Here is a 13,533-nt window from a genome sequence, read left to right as displayed (position 1 = left end):
GAGGAAGTGTAAGGGCATGTGTAGCACTTGTTCCGCTTACAAGGATAAGTGCCAGGAGGGAGATCAGTGGGGAGGGATTGGGGGGCATGAATGGACAAAGGAATCGCGTAGGGAGCGATCCCTGCGGAAAGCGGGGGGGGGGGGCAAGGAAAGATGTGCTTAGTGGTGGGATCCGGTTGGAGGTGGCGGAAGTTACGGAGAATAATATGTTGGATCCGGAGGCTGGTGGGGTGGTAGGTGAGGACCAGGGGAACCCTATTCCTAGTGGGGTGGCGGGAGGATGGAGTGAGAGCAGATGTACGTGAAATGGGGGAGATGCGTTTGAGAGCAGAGTTGAAGTGGAGGAAGGGAAGCCCCTTTCTCTAAAAAAGGAGGACATCTCCCTCGTCCTGGAATGAAAAGCCTCATCCTGAGAGCAGATGCGGCGGAGACGGAGGAATTGTGAGAAGGGGATGGGATCTTACATCCTTCACATACAAGAGGAGTAAAAATCTTTATGTTACTTCTCTGTCTAAATGTGCAATGTGCAAATTATAGTGGTGGCATCCGTTAGTCTCTTGAGACCATGGATCTGCGCCTGGAAAGTCTTGCTTCAGTCTGTGTTAGAGCAGCATCTGTTGTGGCTGTAGAGGCCCACACGGGAGTGACAGTCTCGGCTGCAGCGACTGCACTTGAAGGCGCTGTCCTCCAGTGTTGTCTTGGTGCTGTTTTTCCGACGAGTGCGCTTTTCTTCAGCAGCAAGCCTCAGCTTCTCTTCTCTTTTTAGACCTCTGCGTAGTTCCAGCCTCCAGTGAGAGCGATCGCTTGCGATGTCCTCCCACCTCTCGACGTTCATTTCAGTGACTTCATGTCTCTCTTGCAAATGTCTTTGAAACGAAGATGGGGCCGCCCTTGTGCTCTCTTGCCAGAGGCCAGTTCCCCGTACAGCAGGTCTTTCGGGATCCTCCTGTCCGACATGCGGTGTACGTGGCCCAGCCAGCGGAGACGGCGTTGTTGGAGCAGGGTGAAGAGGCTGGGTATCTGGGCTCAGGCCAGGACCTCATTGTTGGTGACTCAGTCAGTCGACGTGATGTCCAGGATGCGTCTCAGGCTGCGAAGGTGGAAGGCGTTGAGACGCCGCTCTTGTCTGTAGTAGAGGCTCCAGGTCTCGCTGCCGTAAAGCAGTGTGCTGAGGACGCAGGCCCTGTAGACTGCAACTTCGGTGTGCATCGTCAGCTTTCTGTTCTCCCAGACTCTGTCAGCTGGCGAATGTTGAGGCTACTCGTCCGATCCGTCTGTTGATCTCGGGGTCTAGGGAGAGACTGTCCGTGATGGTGGAGCAAAGGTATGTAGACTCATGAACTACCTCCAGCTTGTAGACATTGATGGTAATGGTGGGGGTGTTCATCGCCTTGGCCCAACATGCTGGTTTTCTTCAGGCTGATGGTCAAGCTGAAGTCCTGGCAGCCCTGTCATCGAGGCGAAGCGTGTTGCGCTACTAGAGCACAAACGCCACCCCACCCAGGCAACACTGTAAGCGCTAAGGACAGCAAGAAGCAAGGCCCAGGAAACAGCCAGACGCTGTGCAAATGACCACTGGCTACAACTATGCGAAAGCATTCAGTCATCATTTGACACAGGCAACAACCGTGGAGTGTACGAGGGGATCAAGAAAGCCATCGGGCCAACCCAGAGCAAGACAGCACCATTGAAAACCATAACAGGCGAGACCATCAATGACAAAGGCAAGCAGATGGAGAGATGGGTGAAGCATTACTCTGAACTCTTCTCCAGAGAAAACAGCAGCTCAGACAGCGCGCTAGATGCTGTGGAATACCTGCCTGTCATGGAGGAACTTGATGCATTGTTGACTGCCAAAGAGCTGAGTAAAGCCATCGATAGCCTGCCCACTGGGAAGGCACCAGGATTGGATAGCATTCCACCAGAGGCCATCAAATGCGCAAAGGGCGTCCTGCTAAACCACCTGCACGAACTACTGTGCCAGTGCTGGATAGAGGGAGCAGTGCCGCAAGACACGAGGGACTGCAACATTGTCACCCTATATAAGAACAAAGGTGACAGAAGCGACTGTAACAGTTACAGGGGAATCTCCTTGCTGAGCATCGTTGGGAAGGTCTTCGCCCACATGGTCCTAAACAAACTGCAGAAAATAGCCGAAAGGGTATATCCCGAGTCTCAGTGCGGTTTGGGGTCGGAATGCTCCACAATCGACATGATCTTCTCCCTTTGACAGCTACAAGAGAAATGCAGAGAGCAAAGACAACCACTCTACGTCATTTTCATTGACCTTACGGAGGCCTTCGAACTTGTGAGCAGAGACGGTCTGTTCAAAATCCTCACCAGGATTGGTTGTCCCCCGAGGCTCCTTAGGATAGTTCAGTCATTCCACACAGACATGAAGGGCGTCGTTCAGTTCAACGGCTCTTCTTCGGAGGCCTTCAACATCCGCAGCGGTGTGAAGCAGGGCTGTGTGCTTGCACCCACCCTGTCTGGCATCTTCTTCGCAGTCATGCTGAAGCACGCCTTTGGAACATCAACTGATGGTGTCTACGTCCACACCAGATCGGACGGGAGGCAGTTCAGTCTGTCCCGGCTGAGGGCGAAAACCAAGGTTCATGAAGTACTCATCAGGGACATGTTGTTTACAGACGACGCGGCACTGGCAACACACTCTGAAGAGCAACTGCAACGCCTCATGGACAGCTTCTCAAGAGCCTGCAAGTTATAGTAATTTGTAATAAATAGTAAGTTATACAACAGAACAGTCAATATAGCTTAGAAATACAATTGCAAAAGTGTGAATTAATCAGCCTGATGGCCTGGTGGAAGAAGCTATCCCAGAGCCTGTTGGTCCTGGCTTTAATGCTGCGATACTGTTTCCTGGATGGTGGCAGCTGAAACTGTTTGTGATTGGGGTGACTCGGGTCCCCAATGATCCTTTCGGCCCTTTTCATGTGCCTGTTGCTATAAATGTCCTGAATCATGGGAAGTTCACATCCACAGATGCGCTGGGCTGTCCGCACCACTCTCTGCAGAGCCCTGTGATCGAGAGAAGTACAGTTCCCATACCAGGCAGTGATGCAGCCAGTCAGGATGCTCTCAATTGTGCCCCTGTAGAAAGTCCTTAAGGTTTGGGGACTCATGCCAAACTTCTTCAACCATCTGAGGTGAAAGAGGTGCTGTTGTGCTCTTTTCACCACACAGCCAATATATGTACAGACCAAATGAGATCCTCGGTGATGTGTATACCGAGGAACATGAAGCTGTTCACCCTCTCATTGATGTCAATAGGGGTTAGCCTGTCTCCGTTCCTCCTGTAGTCCACAACCAGCTCCTTAGTTTTTGCGACATCGAGGGAGAGGTTGTTTAGGGTGATAAGTTCTCTGTAGCCTGTCTCATTACTTGAGGTAAGGCCAATCAGTGTAGTACCATCTGCAAATTTAATTAGCAGATTGGAGCTGTGGGTGGCGACAGTTATGGGTGCACAGAGAGTAAAGGATCAACGTCATACTTTCTTGCAACCACACAGCTGGTGTCATGTTTCCTGTAAAAACATCTTTCAGCTCTTGGGTTGTTTTAAAAAAAAAAGCATGTGTTGCTTCACTTCGCAGTAAGGATGATTTTATTTGAATTTTTATTGTGGGTAGGGTTTAAAGAATCTAAGGGCAGCACTGCAAACCTTGTACTAACAAAATTTTTACATGTACCATAGGTTCACCTTTGCTGCTAAGAGAACAACTGTATGAACACATGATCAAAGTTAAAGTTATTATCAAAGTAGCTATATGTTAAACTATACCACCCTGAGATTCATTTGCTTATAGGTATTTTACATGAAAATAAATTATAATAGAACTTATGAAAAACTATACATAAACAAAGACCGACAAATAACCAATGTGCAAAATGATGAGAAACAGTTTCTGCCCCCAGGCCATTAGGCTTCTGAACTCCTGACTGCATAGTATTCAAAGGGTCTCTGATTTATCTGTTGCATACTTTCCAATGTTTAAAATTAATGTACTTCAGTTTGTTATTTATGTGTGATGTTATCTGTACCTTCATAAGTTATATTGTGTTATGTGTGTCATGACTGCGTTCCTGTACACGGTTCCAACTCCATAATTAAGTCGCAGACGACACCACGGTGGTTGGCCTGATCAGAGGGGATGACGAGACGGCCTACAGGGATGAGGTCCATCACCTGGCTGCGTGGTGTGCTGATAACAACCTGGCTCTTAACACGCAGAAGACCAAGGAGATCATTGTGGACTTCAGGCATGCTAGGAGCCACACTCACGTCCCCATCTACATCAACGGAGCTGTAGTGCAGTGTGTATCAAGCTTCAAATTCCTTGGTGTCCACATTTCTGATGATCTCACCCGGTCCCTGAACTCCTCCATCCTGATCAAAAAGGCGCAACAGCGCCTTTATTTTCTGTGGAGTATCAAGAAAGCTCACCTCTGTCCCAGGATACTGACGGACTTTTACCGCTGTACCATTGAGAGTATACCCACCAAGTGCATCTCAATGTGGTATGGCAATTGTCCCGTATCGGACTGCAAAGCACTCCAGTGGGTGGTGAAAACTGCCCAGCAGATTATCGGCACCCAGTTGCCCACCATTGAGAACATCTACCATAAACGCTGCCTGGGCAGGGCGAAAAGCATTATCAAGGATGCATCTCACCCTAACCATGGACCTTTTTTACTCTCCTCCCATCCGGTAGGCGCTACAGGAGCCTCCGCTCCCGCACCAGCAGGCACAGGAAGAGCTTCTTCCCTGAGGCTGTGACCCTGCTGAAGCTCACATCACAGCGCTAAGCAGTATTGCACCCATATTGTACTGTATCAGTACTTTTATATTTGTGTGCTGTAGCACTTACTTTTTATTCGCAGTTATTTTGTAAATAATACTATTCTTTTGCACTTCTGGTTAGATACTAATTACATTTCATTGGCTCTGTATCTGTACTCGGCACAATGACAATAAAGTTGAATCTAATCTAATCTATTGTCCTTTACACCCTAGTCTGAAGAAATGTCTCATTTCTATATACATTATATGGTTATATATGTTATATACACACACACACACACACACACATATATATATATAGTTAAATGACAATAAACTTGACTTGACTTGAAAAGAGAAATTGTGCAAACAAGAAAGTAATACTGAGAACATGAATTGTAGAGTGCTTGAAAATGAGTTCCTAGGTTGTGGAATTAGTTCAGTATTGCAGTGAGTGAAGTTATTCACACTGGTTCAGGAGACTGATGATTATCAGGTAATAAATGTTCCTTAAATAGTGGAGTGGGACTTCAGGCTCGTCTACCTCTTGCCTGACGGTAGTAGTGAGAAGAGAGCATGGCATGACAGTGAGGTCCTTAATGATTGATGCTGATTCCTTGTGACGTGTAAATGTGCTCGATGGAGGGGAGAGCTTTGCCCATGAAGGATTGGGCTGTGTCCATCACTTTCTGTAGGCTTTTCCGTTCCTGCGCACTGGTGATTCAAAGATTCAAAGTAGATTTATTATCAAAGAATATACAAATTATACATCCTTGAGATTTATTTGCTCACAGGTAGCCACAAAGCAAGAAACGCAAAAAAACACAATTAAAAAAAACACCTCATGCACAAGAGAAAGAAAAAAAAACACAAATCATGAAAACAATTGAAGAGAACAACCATATCTAGCCATTGCAACAACACCTTCCACACCAGGTCATGATACAATCAGTTAGGATACTCAACATGGTGTTGCACGGACGTGGCTGGGGACGAACCCAAGTGCAGGACACAGATGCTGAGGCAGAGTCGTTAGGCGTAGCACCTCCGCGAACGGGGAGCCGATATCCAGGAGACGATGCGAAGCTTAGAACTAACAATTCTCAGGAATAGGAAACAAGGCTTACTCTCACAAGAGTCGACCAACAAACTGGCGAGCCTGTGTAGTGACGCCATCGTACTTATTTCACAGTCTCTGATGCAAACCAGGTGTACCGTAATTGAGTAAACTAGCAACAATTGGAAATCTAATGTCTGTAATAGGGCATAATCAGGGAGAAAGGAGCAGTAAAGGGGAACAACCAAACAGAACCATGACACACGGTGCATCCATCCATCAGATGCAATTTGACCTGGAAGTATATCCCCCTTCTTTCATTGTCATTGGACCCAAATCATGGAACTCCCTTCCCAACAGCACAGTGAGATTCCTTCACTACGTGGACAATTACAGTTCAAGCAAGCTTCCCATTGTTCATTTCTCAGTGGTGAGCAGAACAAGTCAGAAGCTAGGTGTTTAATGTCAATGGATCAACCCCATGACTGTCACAAGCCTTAGCATTTTCAGTGAGATGTTGTTTCCCTTGCTGGGATAAAGCAGTTGCAGCAACACATAGCAAACTCAGCACAATTTAAGCCAAATAATCCTGCTGGTTTATTAACCAAACAAATATTATATCTGCAACGAGTGCCAGGTGTGGTGAAATAATCTGTATGGATGACATGGAAAACAATGTTTTCACTGTACCTCAGCACATGGGCACTAGCCTCCAACTCCTGCAGTCAATATCCTGATTTATGAAGGTCAATGGACTAAAAACTCTTTTGACAACCATATTGAGCTATGATTTCACTCTCAGGAAGCTATGCTGTTCTTCATTATCTTTGGATCCATATCTGGGAATTCACTCACCAACCTACAATAAACAGGATCAGAAAAGGTTGCAGAGGATTGTAAACTCAGGCAGCTCTATCACAGGCACAATCCTCCCTACCCTCGACAACATCTTCAAGAAGGCGGCATTCATTGTTGAAGAATCTTTAACATTCAGAACATGCCCTCTTTTCATTACTACCATCATGGAGGAGATACAGGAGCCTTAAGACACATAGTAAATGTTTTAGGAACAGCTCCTTCCCCTCCACCATCAGATTTCTGAACAGGCTAATGAACCCATGAACGCCACCCCATTATTTTGGTCTCTTTCTTCATGGCTTACTTATTTTAATATATTTTTTATTGCAAAGTAAAAAATTATGTATTCTTTTGCAGCTGCAAAATAACAAAATCCACAACATATCTCACTAATTTCTCGCTTTTTGCACTAGTTATTTCTTATATATTCTTATTATAATTTATAGTATATTTTCTGAATTTCACTGTACTGCTGCCATAAAGTAACAGATTTCCTGAACTATGTCAGTGATAATAAAGCTGAAAATATAAACTAATCTACCAATTTCTTGCACTGCAAGTAATCACCAAGGTTTCATCTAGAATGAAGCCAAAATCATTGTGATGTGAATATAGACCGCTGTTCCTTCATTAGCACAGTGAAGAGTTGCTGCCTCACACCTCCAGAGACCCGATCGTGTTCGTGTGGAGTTTCCATGCTGTCTTTGCGGGTTTTCTCTATGGCGATCCCAAAAATCCAAGAATTGCAAAATGTTAGCTTTGCTCACTAGAAGTTGCCCCTAGTGTGTTGGGTGACTGGTTGAATCTGGAGAGTGCTGATCAAGGGTTAAGAATCAACTTTATTTGTCATATGACACACATCAAAGTTGCTGGTGAACGCAGCAGGCCAGGCAGCATCTCTAGGAAGAGGTACAGTCGACGTTTCGGGCCGAGACCCTTCGTCAGGACTAACTGAAGGAAGAGTTAGTAAGAGATTTGAAAGTACGAGGGGGAGGGGGAGATACAAGATAATAGGAGAAGACAGGAGGGGGAGGGATGGAGCCAAGAGCTGGACAGTTGATCGGCAAAAGGGATATGAGAGGATCATGGGACAGGAGGCCCAGGGAGAAAGAAAAGGTGGGGGGGGGGAACCCAGAGGATGGGCAAGCGGTATAGTGAGAGGGACAGAGGGAGAGAAAGGAGAGAGAGAAAAAGAATGTGTGGTGTATATAAATAAATAACAGATGGGGTACGAGGGGGAGGTGGGACATTAGCGGAAGTTTGACCTTTTGCCAATCATCTGTCCAGCTCTTGGCTCCATCCCTCCCCCTCCTGTCTTCTCCTATCATTTTGGATCTCCCCCTCCCACTTTCAAATCTCTTACTAGCTCTTCTTTCAGTTAGTCCTGACGAAGGGTCTTGGCCCGAAACGTCGACTGTACCTCTTCCTAGAGATGCTGCTTGGCCTGCTGTGTTCACCAGCAACTTTGATGTGTGTTGCTTGAATTTCTAGCATCTGCAGAATTCCTCATGTTATTTGTCATGTAGATTTATGCGTAACAGGAATTTGTTGAGATGCGTTGGTGTGACATGCAACAGAAATGACATTCAACTACTATAAAGAGTTATCTAAAAATAAAGTTAGAAGTACAGATATGGAATAAAAGTGCTTAAATATATAAATACCAACATGTAGTTACAATGTAAGCAGAATTATACATACAAATGCTCTGGTTTCCTCCCACATAGATAGAAGGGGGTGAGGCTAACTAGAATGGTTAATGAGATTAAATGTCTGGGGAAAGAAGCTTTTAAGATGGTGTGAAGTTTGTTTGTTTTTTTTGTTTCAATAGCCCTGTAATGCTTTCCAGAGGGGAGATTCTGGAAAAGGCAATTTGCAAGGTGGGTTGAATCCACAATGATTTCCTTCTGCCTACTTTGTCGTGGACACTGCAGTGTTGGTAGATTGCAGCCAATAATCTTTACTGCTGTCCTGAAAATGGTTTTGTAGTTTTGGGAAGGTGGGGGGGAATAAAAAAGGATTAAGAAAAGCATTGTAGGCAGTGCGGTAGCATAGTGGTAAGCATAGCGGGTTCAATTCCTGCCGCTGTCTGTAAGGAGTTTGTATGTTCTCCCCATGAACACTTGGGTTTCTTCCAGATACTTTTATTTCTTGCCACATTCCAAAGACGTATGGGTTAGAGTTAGTAAGTTGGGGGGCATGCTTGGTTCGCACTGGAAGCGTGGTGACTCTTGCGGGCCGTGCCCAGCACATCTTGGACTGTGTTGGTCCTTGATGCAAACAACTCACTTCACTGTATGTTTCTATACATATGTCACAAATAATGCTAATCTCCAATCTTTAAATCTTTTGGAAAGGATTAGTGTATAAACTGACACTTTTCTATGACGTGATGGGCCAAAAGGCCTGTTAAGTCATAGTCATACTTTATTGATCCCGGGGGAAATTGGTTTTCGTTACAGTTGCACCATAAATAATTAAATAGTAATAAAACTATAAATAATTAAATAGTAATATGTAAATTATGCCAGGAAATAAGTCCAGGACCAGCCTATTTGCTCAGGGTGTCTGACCCTCCAAGGGAGGAGTTGTAAAGTTTGAAGGCCACAGGCAGGAATGACTTCCTATGACGCTCTGTGTTGCATCTCGGTGGAATGAGTCTCTGGCTGAATGTACTCCTGTGCCCACCCAGTATATTATGTAGTGGATGGGAGACATTGACCAAGATGGCATGCAACTTGGACAGCATCCTCTTTTCAGACATCACCAGAGAGTCCAGTTCCATCCCCACAACATCACTGGCCTTACGAATGAGTTTGTTGATTCTGCTGGTGTCTGCTACCCTCAGCCTGCTGCCCCAGAACACAACAGCAAACATGATAGCACTGGCCACCACAGACTCGTAGAACATCCTCTGCATCGTCCAGCAGATGTTAAAGGACCTCACTCTCCTCAGGAAATAGAGACGGCTCTGACTCTTCTTGTAGGTATGTGTAATCCTCCACCATGTCCACACTGACCCCCTGGATGGAAACAGGGGTCACCGGTACCTGAACCCTCCTCAGGTCTACCAACAGCTCCTTAGTCTTCTTCACATTAAGCTGCAGATAATTCTGCTCACACCATGTGACAAAGTTTCCTACCGTAGCCCTGTACTCAGCCTCATCTCCCCTGATGATGCATCCAACTACGGCAGAGTCATCAGAAAACTTCTGAAGATGACAAGACTCTGTGCAGTAGTTGAAGTCCAAGGTGTAAATGATGAAGAGAAAGGGAGACAAGACAGTCCCCTGTGGAGCCCCAGTGCTGCTGATCACTCTGTCGGACACACAGTATTGCAAGCACACGTACTGTGGTCTGCCAGTCAGGTAATCAAGAATCCATGACACCAGGGAAGCATCCACCTGCATCGCTGTCAGCTTCTCCCCCAGCAGAGCAGGGCGGATGGTGTTGAACGACTGGAGAAGTCAAAAAACATGACCCTCACAGTGCTCGCTGGCTTGTCCAGGTGAGTGTAGACACGGTTCAGCAGGTAGACGATGGCATCCTCAACTCCTAGTCGGGGCTGGTAGGCAAACTGGAGGGGATCTAAGTGTGGTCTGACCATAGGCTGGAGCAGCTCCAGAACAAGTCTCTCCAGGGTCTTCATGATGTGGGAGGTCAATGCTACCGGTCTGTAGTCATTGAGGCCGCTGGGGCGCGGCGTCTTCGGCACAGGGACGAGACAGGACGTCTTCCACAGCACAGGAACCCTCCAGAGCCTCAGGCTCAGGTTGAAGACATGGCAAAGTACTCCACATAGCTGAGGGGCACAGGCTTTGAGCACCCTGGTACTGACACCATCCGGTCCTGCAGCCTTGCTCGGGTTGAGACGTTTCAGCTGTCTTCTCACCTGTTCAGCTGTGAAGCCCACCGTGGTGGTTTCGTGTGGGGAAGGGGTATAGTCATGAGAGCAGTGTGGGGGACTGTGAGGAGGGGTAGGAGGGGAGAGTGGGATATGTGTTGGTTGGGGGCTGACAACAGATGACTCATGTGGGGGATGGGCAGGGGCCACAATGTCAAATCTGTTAAAGAACAGGTTAAGTTCATTGGCCCTGTCCACACTGCCTTCTGCTCCTCTGTTGCTAGTTTGCTGGAACCCAGTGATGGTCCTCATCCTCCTCCCGACCTCTCTCATGTTGTTCTGCTGGAGTTTCCACTCAAGCTTCCTCCTGTACCTGTCTTTAGCCTCCCTGATCCTGGCTTTCAGGTCCCTCTGTATTGCTCTCAGCTCCTCCTTATTTCCATGTCTAAACGCCCTCTTTTTAGCGTTCAGGATGTCCTTAATGTCCTTTGTCATCCATGGCTTGTTATTTGAATAACAAAGGACAGTTCTTGTCGGAACATTGCAGTCCACACAGAAGTTGATGTAATCAGTGATGCACTCTGTGAGCCCATCAATATCCTCTCCATGTGGCTCACAGAGTGCCTGCCAGTCTGTCACCTCAAAAGAACCCTGGAGCGCCTCATAAGCCTCCTCCGACCCTTTTCTCACTGTCCTCGAGGTTGCAGGTTTACTCTTTACCAGAGGCACGTAGCAGGGTTTTAGATGCACCAGGTTGTGATCTGACCTTCCCAGTGGGGGGAGGGGAGAGGAGCTGTATGCATCCTTAACGTTAGTGTACATCAAATCCAGAGTCCTCTCCCCTCTGGTTGTACAGCTCACATACTGCGTGAAGTTGGGCAGTGTTCTAGCCATGGTAACCTGGTTGAAGTCACTCGAGATGGTAATGAAGGCACTCGGGTGCTGGGTTTGTAATCTGGCTATGACAGTGTAAATGATGTTACACGCCGACGTCGAGTTGGCAGAGGGAGGGATGTACACAACAACCACAATTGCATGCGAGATTTCCCTTGGCAAATAATATGGCCGGAGTCCAACAGTAAAAAGTTCAATATCCGGGCTACAAACATGTTCCTTGATCGTAATATGCCCAGGATTGCACCATCTGTTATTTACCAGAACAGCAAGCCCCCCTCCTTCGCTTACCGCTCTCAGTGTAATTCCGGTCAGCCCGAACGGTCTGGAAGCCCTCTATGGAAATGTTTTGATCAGGTATGCCCTCATGCAGCCACGTTTCAGTAAAACACATGACATTGCTCTCCCGAAATGTTCTCTGACTCCTGACAAGTGCCGTCAATTTGTCCATTTACCCAGTGATCTCACATTGCCCATGATGAGAGACGGGAGACGCGGCTTATAACTTCTCTTCTCCATAAGTCTCTGTTGTCTCGACCCGGTCCTCTTCCCTCGCTTTTTGATCCCCCTCTGCATCCTCTGTGTATTTTCCTCCAGATTTCAGCCGGGGTGTCCGCCGCTCTGTTCACTAAACCGGCCGGCATGAGCTCAATCAGCTGGTCCCTGGAACGAACAATGCGACCATACTGCTGCCCCACTAATGAGACGTGTCCGAATGTAACTATTTCCAGCGCTAAAAAAACAAATAAAACTCTCTCCACCAGCATGTTAGAGAGGGTGCAGCTTCAACGTGTTACTGTGAGGAAAAAAACAACAAATAACCTAAGTTAAAAAGTTTAAAAAGTAAGAAAATAGATGGAGCAACTGTAACAGGCTGCACGCACGACCGGCGCATGTGCACAAAAAAACCCAATCCCTGTATGCTTCCATGAATATACTGGTATTACCTCCTGATGGCAATCTGCTTACCATTAACCAGAGACAGAAAATTATATCTGAGCAATTAATGTCCCTCATCGTGTAAGTGGTGACAATCAGAAACACAATACCTCTTGCAACTCATAGATGTTCTGATTCCTCTTAATGCTGATCTGAAGCATGTTGAGAATGCCCCGTTGGATGTTGAGGATGTTTTCAGAAATGCCTCGACGGGCAAAGAGATTTCCAACTCGCCCCCAGTTGTACTCAAATATGACTGGCTGGGTCAGCTGGGGAGTCAACTTCTGAGTCAGTTTCCGAGACGGAATGAACTCCTCATCCGGCCAAGACCCACTGAACTCTTGGATTTCAGGTGACAAGAGCTGAAGATAGAAAAGAGTAATATACTTTTAATGATATGTCTTTTTACAGAGTACTGTCTACATTTCCTGCCACCTCATGAAAGAAGCCAATGTAATCAAGGACCCCTCCCACCCTAATCATTCTTTCCTCTCCCCTCTCATCCAGCAGATGACAGAAACTTTCAGGTGCGGGTACCACCAGACTCAAGGACAACTTCTATCCCACTGTTATCAGACTCTAGAAAGTTCACCTGCACCTCCACTTCCTCAGGTGGCTAAAAAAATTTGGTATGTTCCATTTGACCCTCACCAAATTCTTTTTATATAGCACAGAGGACATCTTATCCTGATATGGCAACTGCTGTACCCATGACCACAAGAAATTGAACAGAGTCGTGGAGTCATGGAAGCCTTCCCTCCTGTCCACTCTTTCTGCTGCCTTGAGAAAGCAACCAACATTATCAAGGACCCCTTCACCCTCGTCATTCTCTCTTCTTTTCTCTCCTATCCGGCAGAAGACAGAACACGTACCATCAGGCTCAAAGACAACTTTTATCCCATTGTTATCAGATTCTCGAATGGATCTCTCAGATGCTAAAAGGTGGAAGTCTGTATCTCCAAGTTAACCCATTGAGTCCCATGTATTTTATTTGTCAACCTGCACCTTACGTTCTCTGTAACTGCGACACAAACTTCTGACCCGTCCAGATGAAGGCTCTTGACCCTAGATGTTGACTTTCTATTTCCTTCCATAGATGCTGAGTTTCTCTCCCAACCTGCTGAGGTTCTTCAGTGTTTTGTG

The 13,533-nt window shown here is 46.6% G+C and overlaps 1 protein-coding gene across 1 annotated transcript in view; it reads right to left on the bottom strand.

The window, feature by feature from the left end:
- LOC140206432 (vitellogenin-like) overlaps nucleotides 1-13,533 on the bottom strand; it is a 175,324-nt gene that overhangs the window by 150,809 nt on the left and 10,982 nt on the right. The window contains exon 4 of the mRNA XM_072274801.1: nucleotides 12,501-12,752. Coding sequence (XP_072130902.1) covers nucleotides 12,501-12,752 — 252 coding nt within the window. The remainder of the gene's footprint in view (nucleotides 1-12,500; nucleotides 12,753-13,533) is intronic.

The sequence above is a fragment of the Mobula birostris genome, chromosome 12 (assembly GCF_030028105.1).
Source record: "Mobula birostris isolate sMobBir1 chromosome 12, sMobBir1.hap1, whole genome shotgun sequence".
Taxonomy (NCBI): Eukaryota; Metazoa; Chordata; class Chondrichthyes; order Myliobatiformes; family Myliobatidae; genus Mobula; species Mobula birostris.
This window is presented reverse-complemented; position numbering and strand designations above follow the sequence as displayed.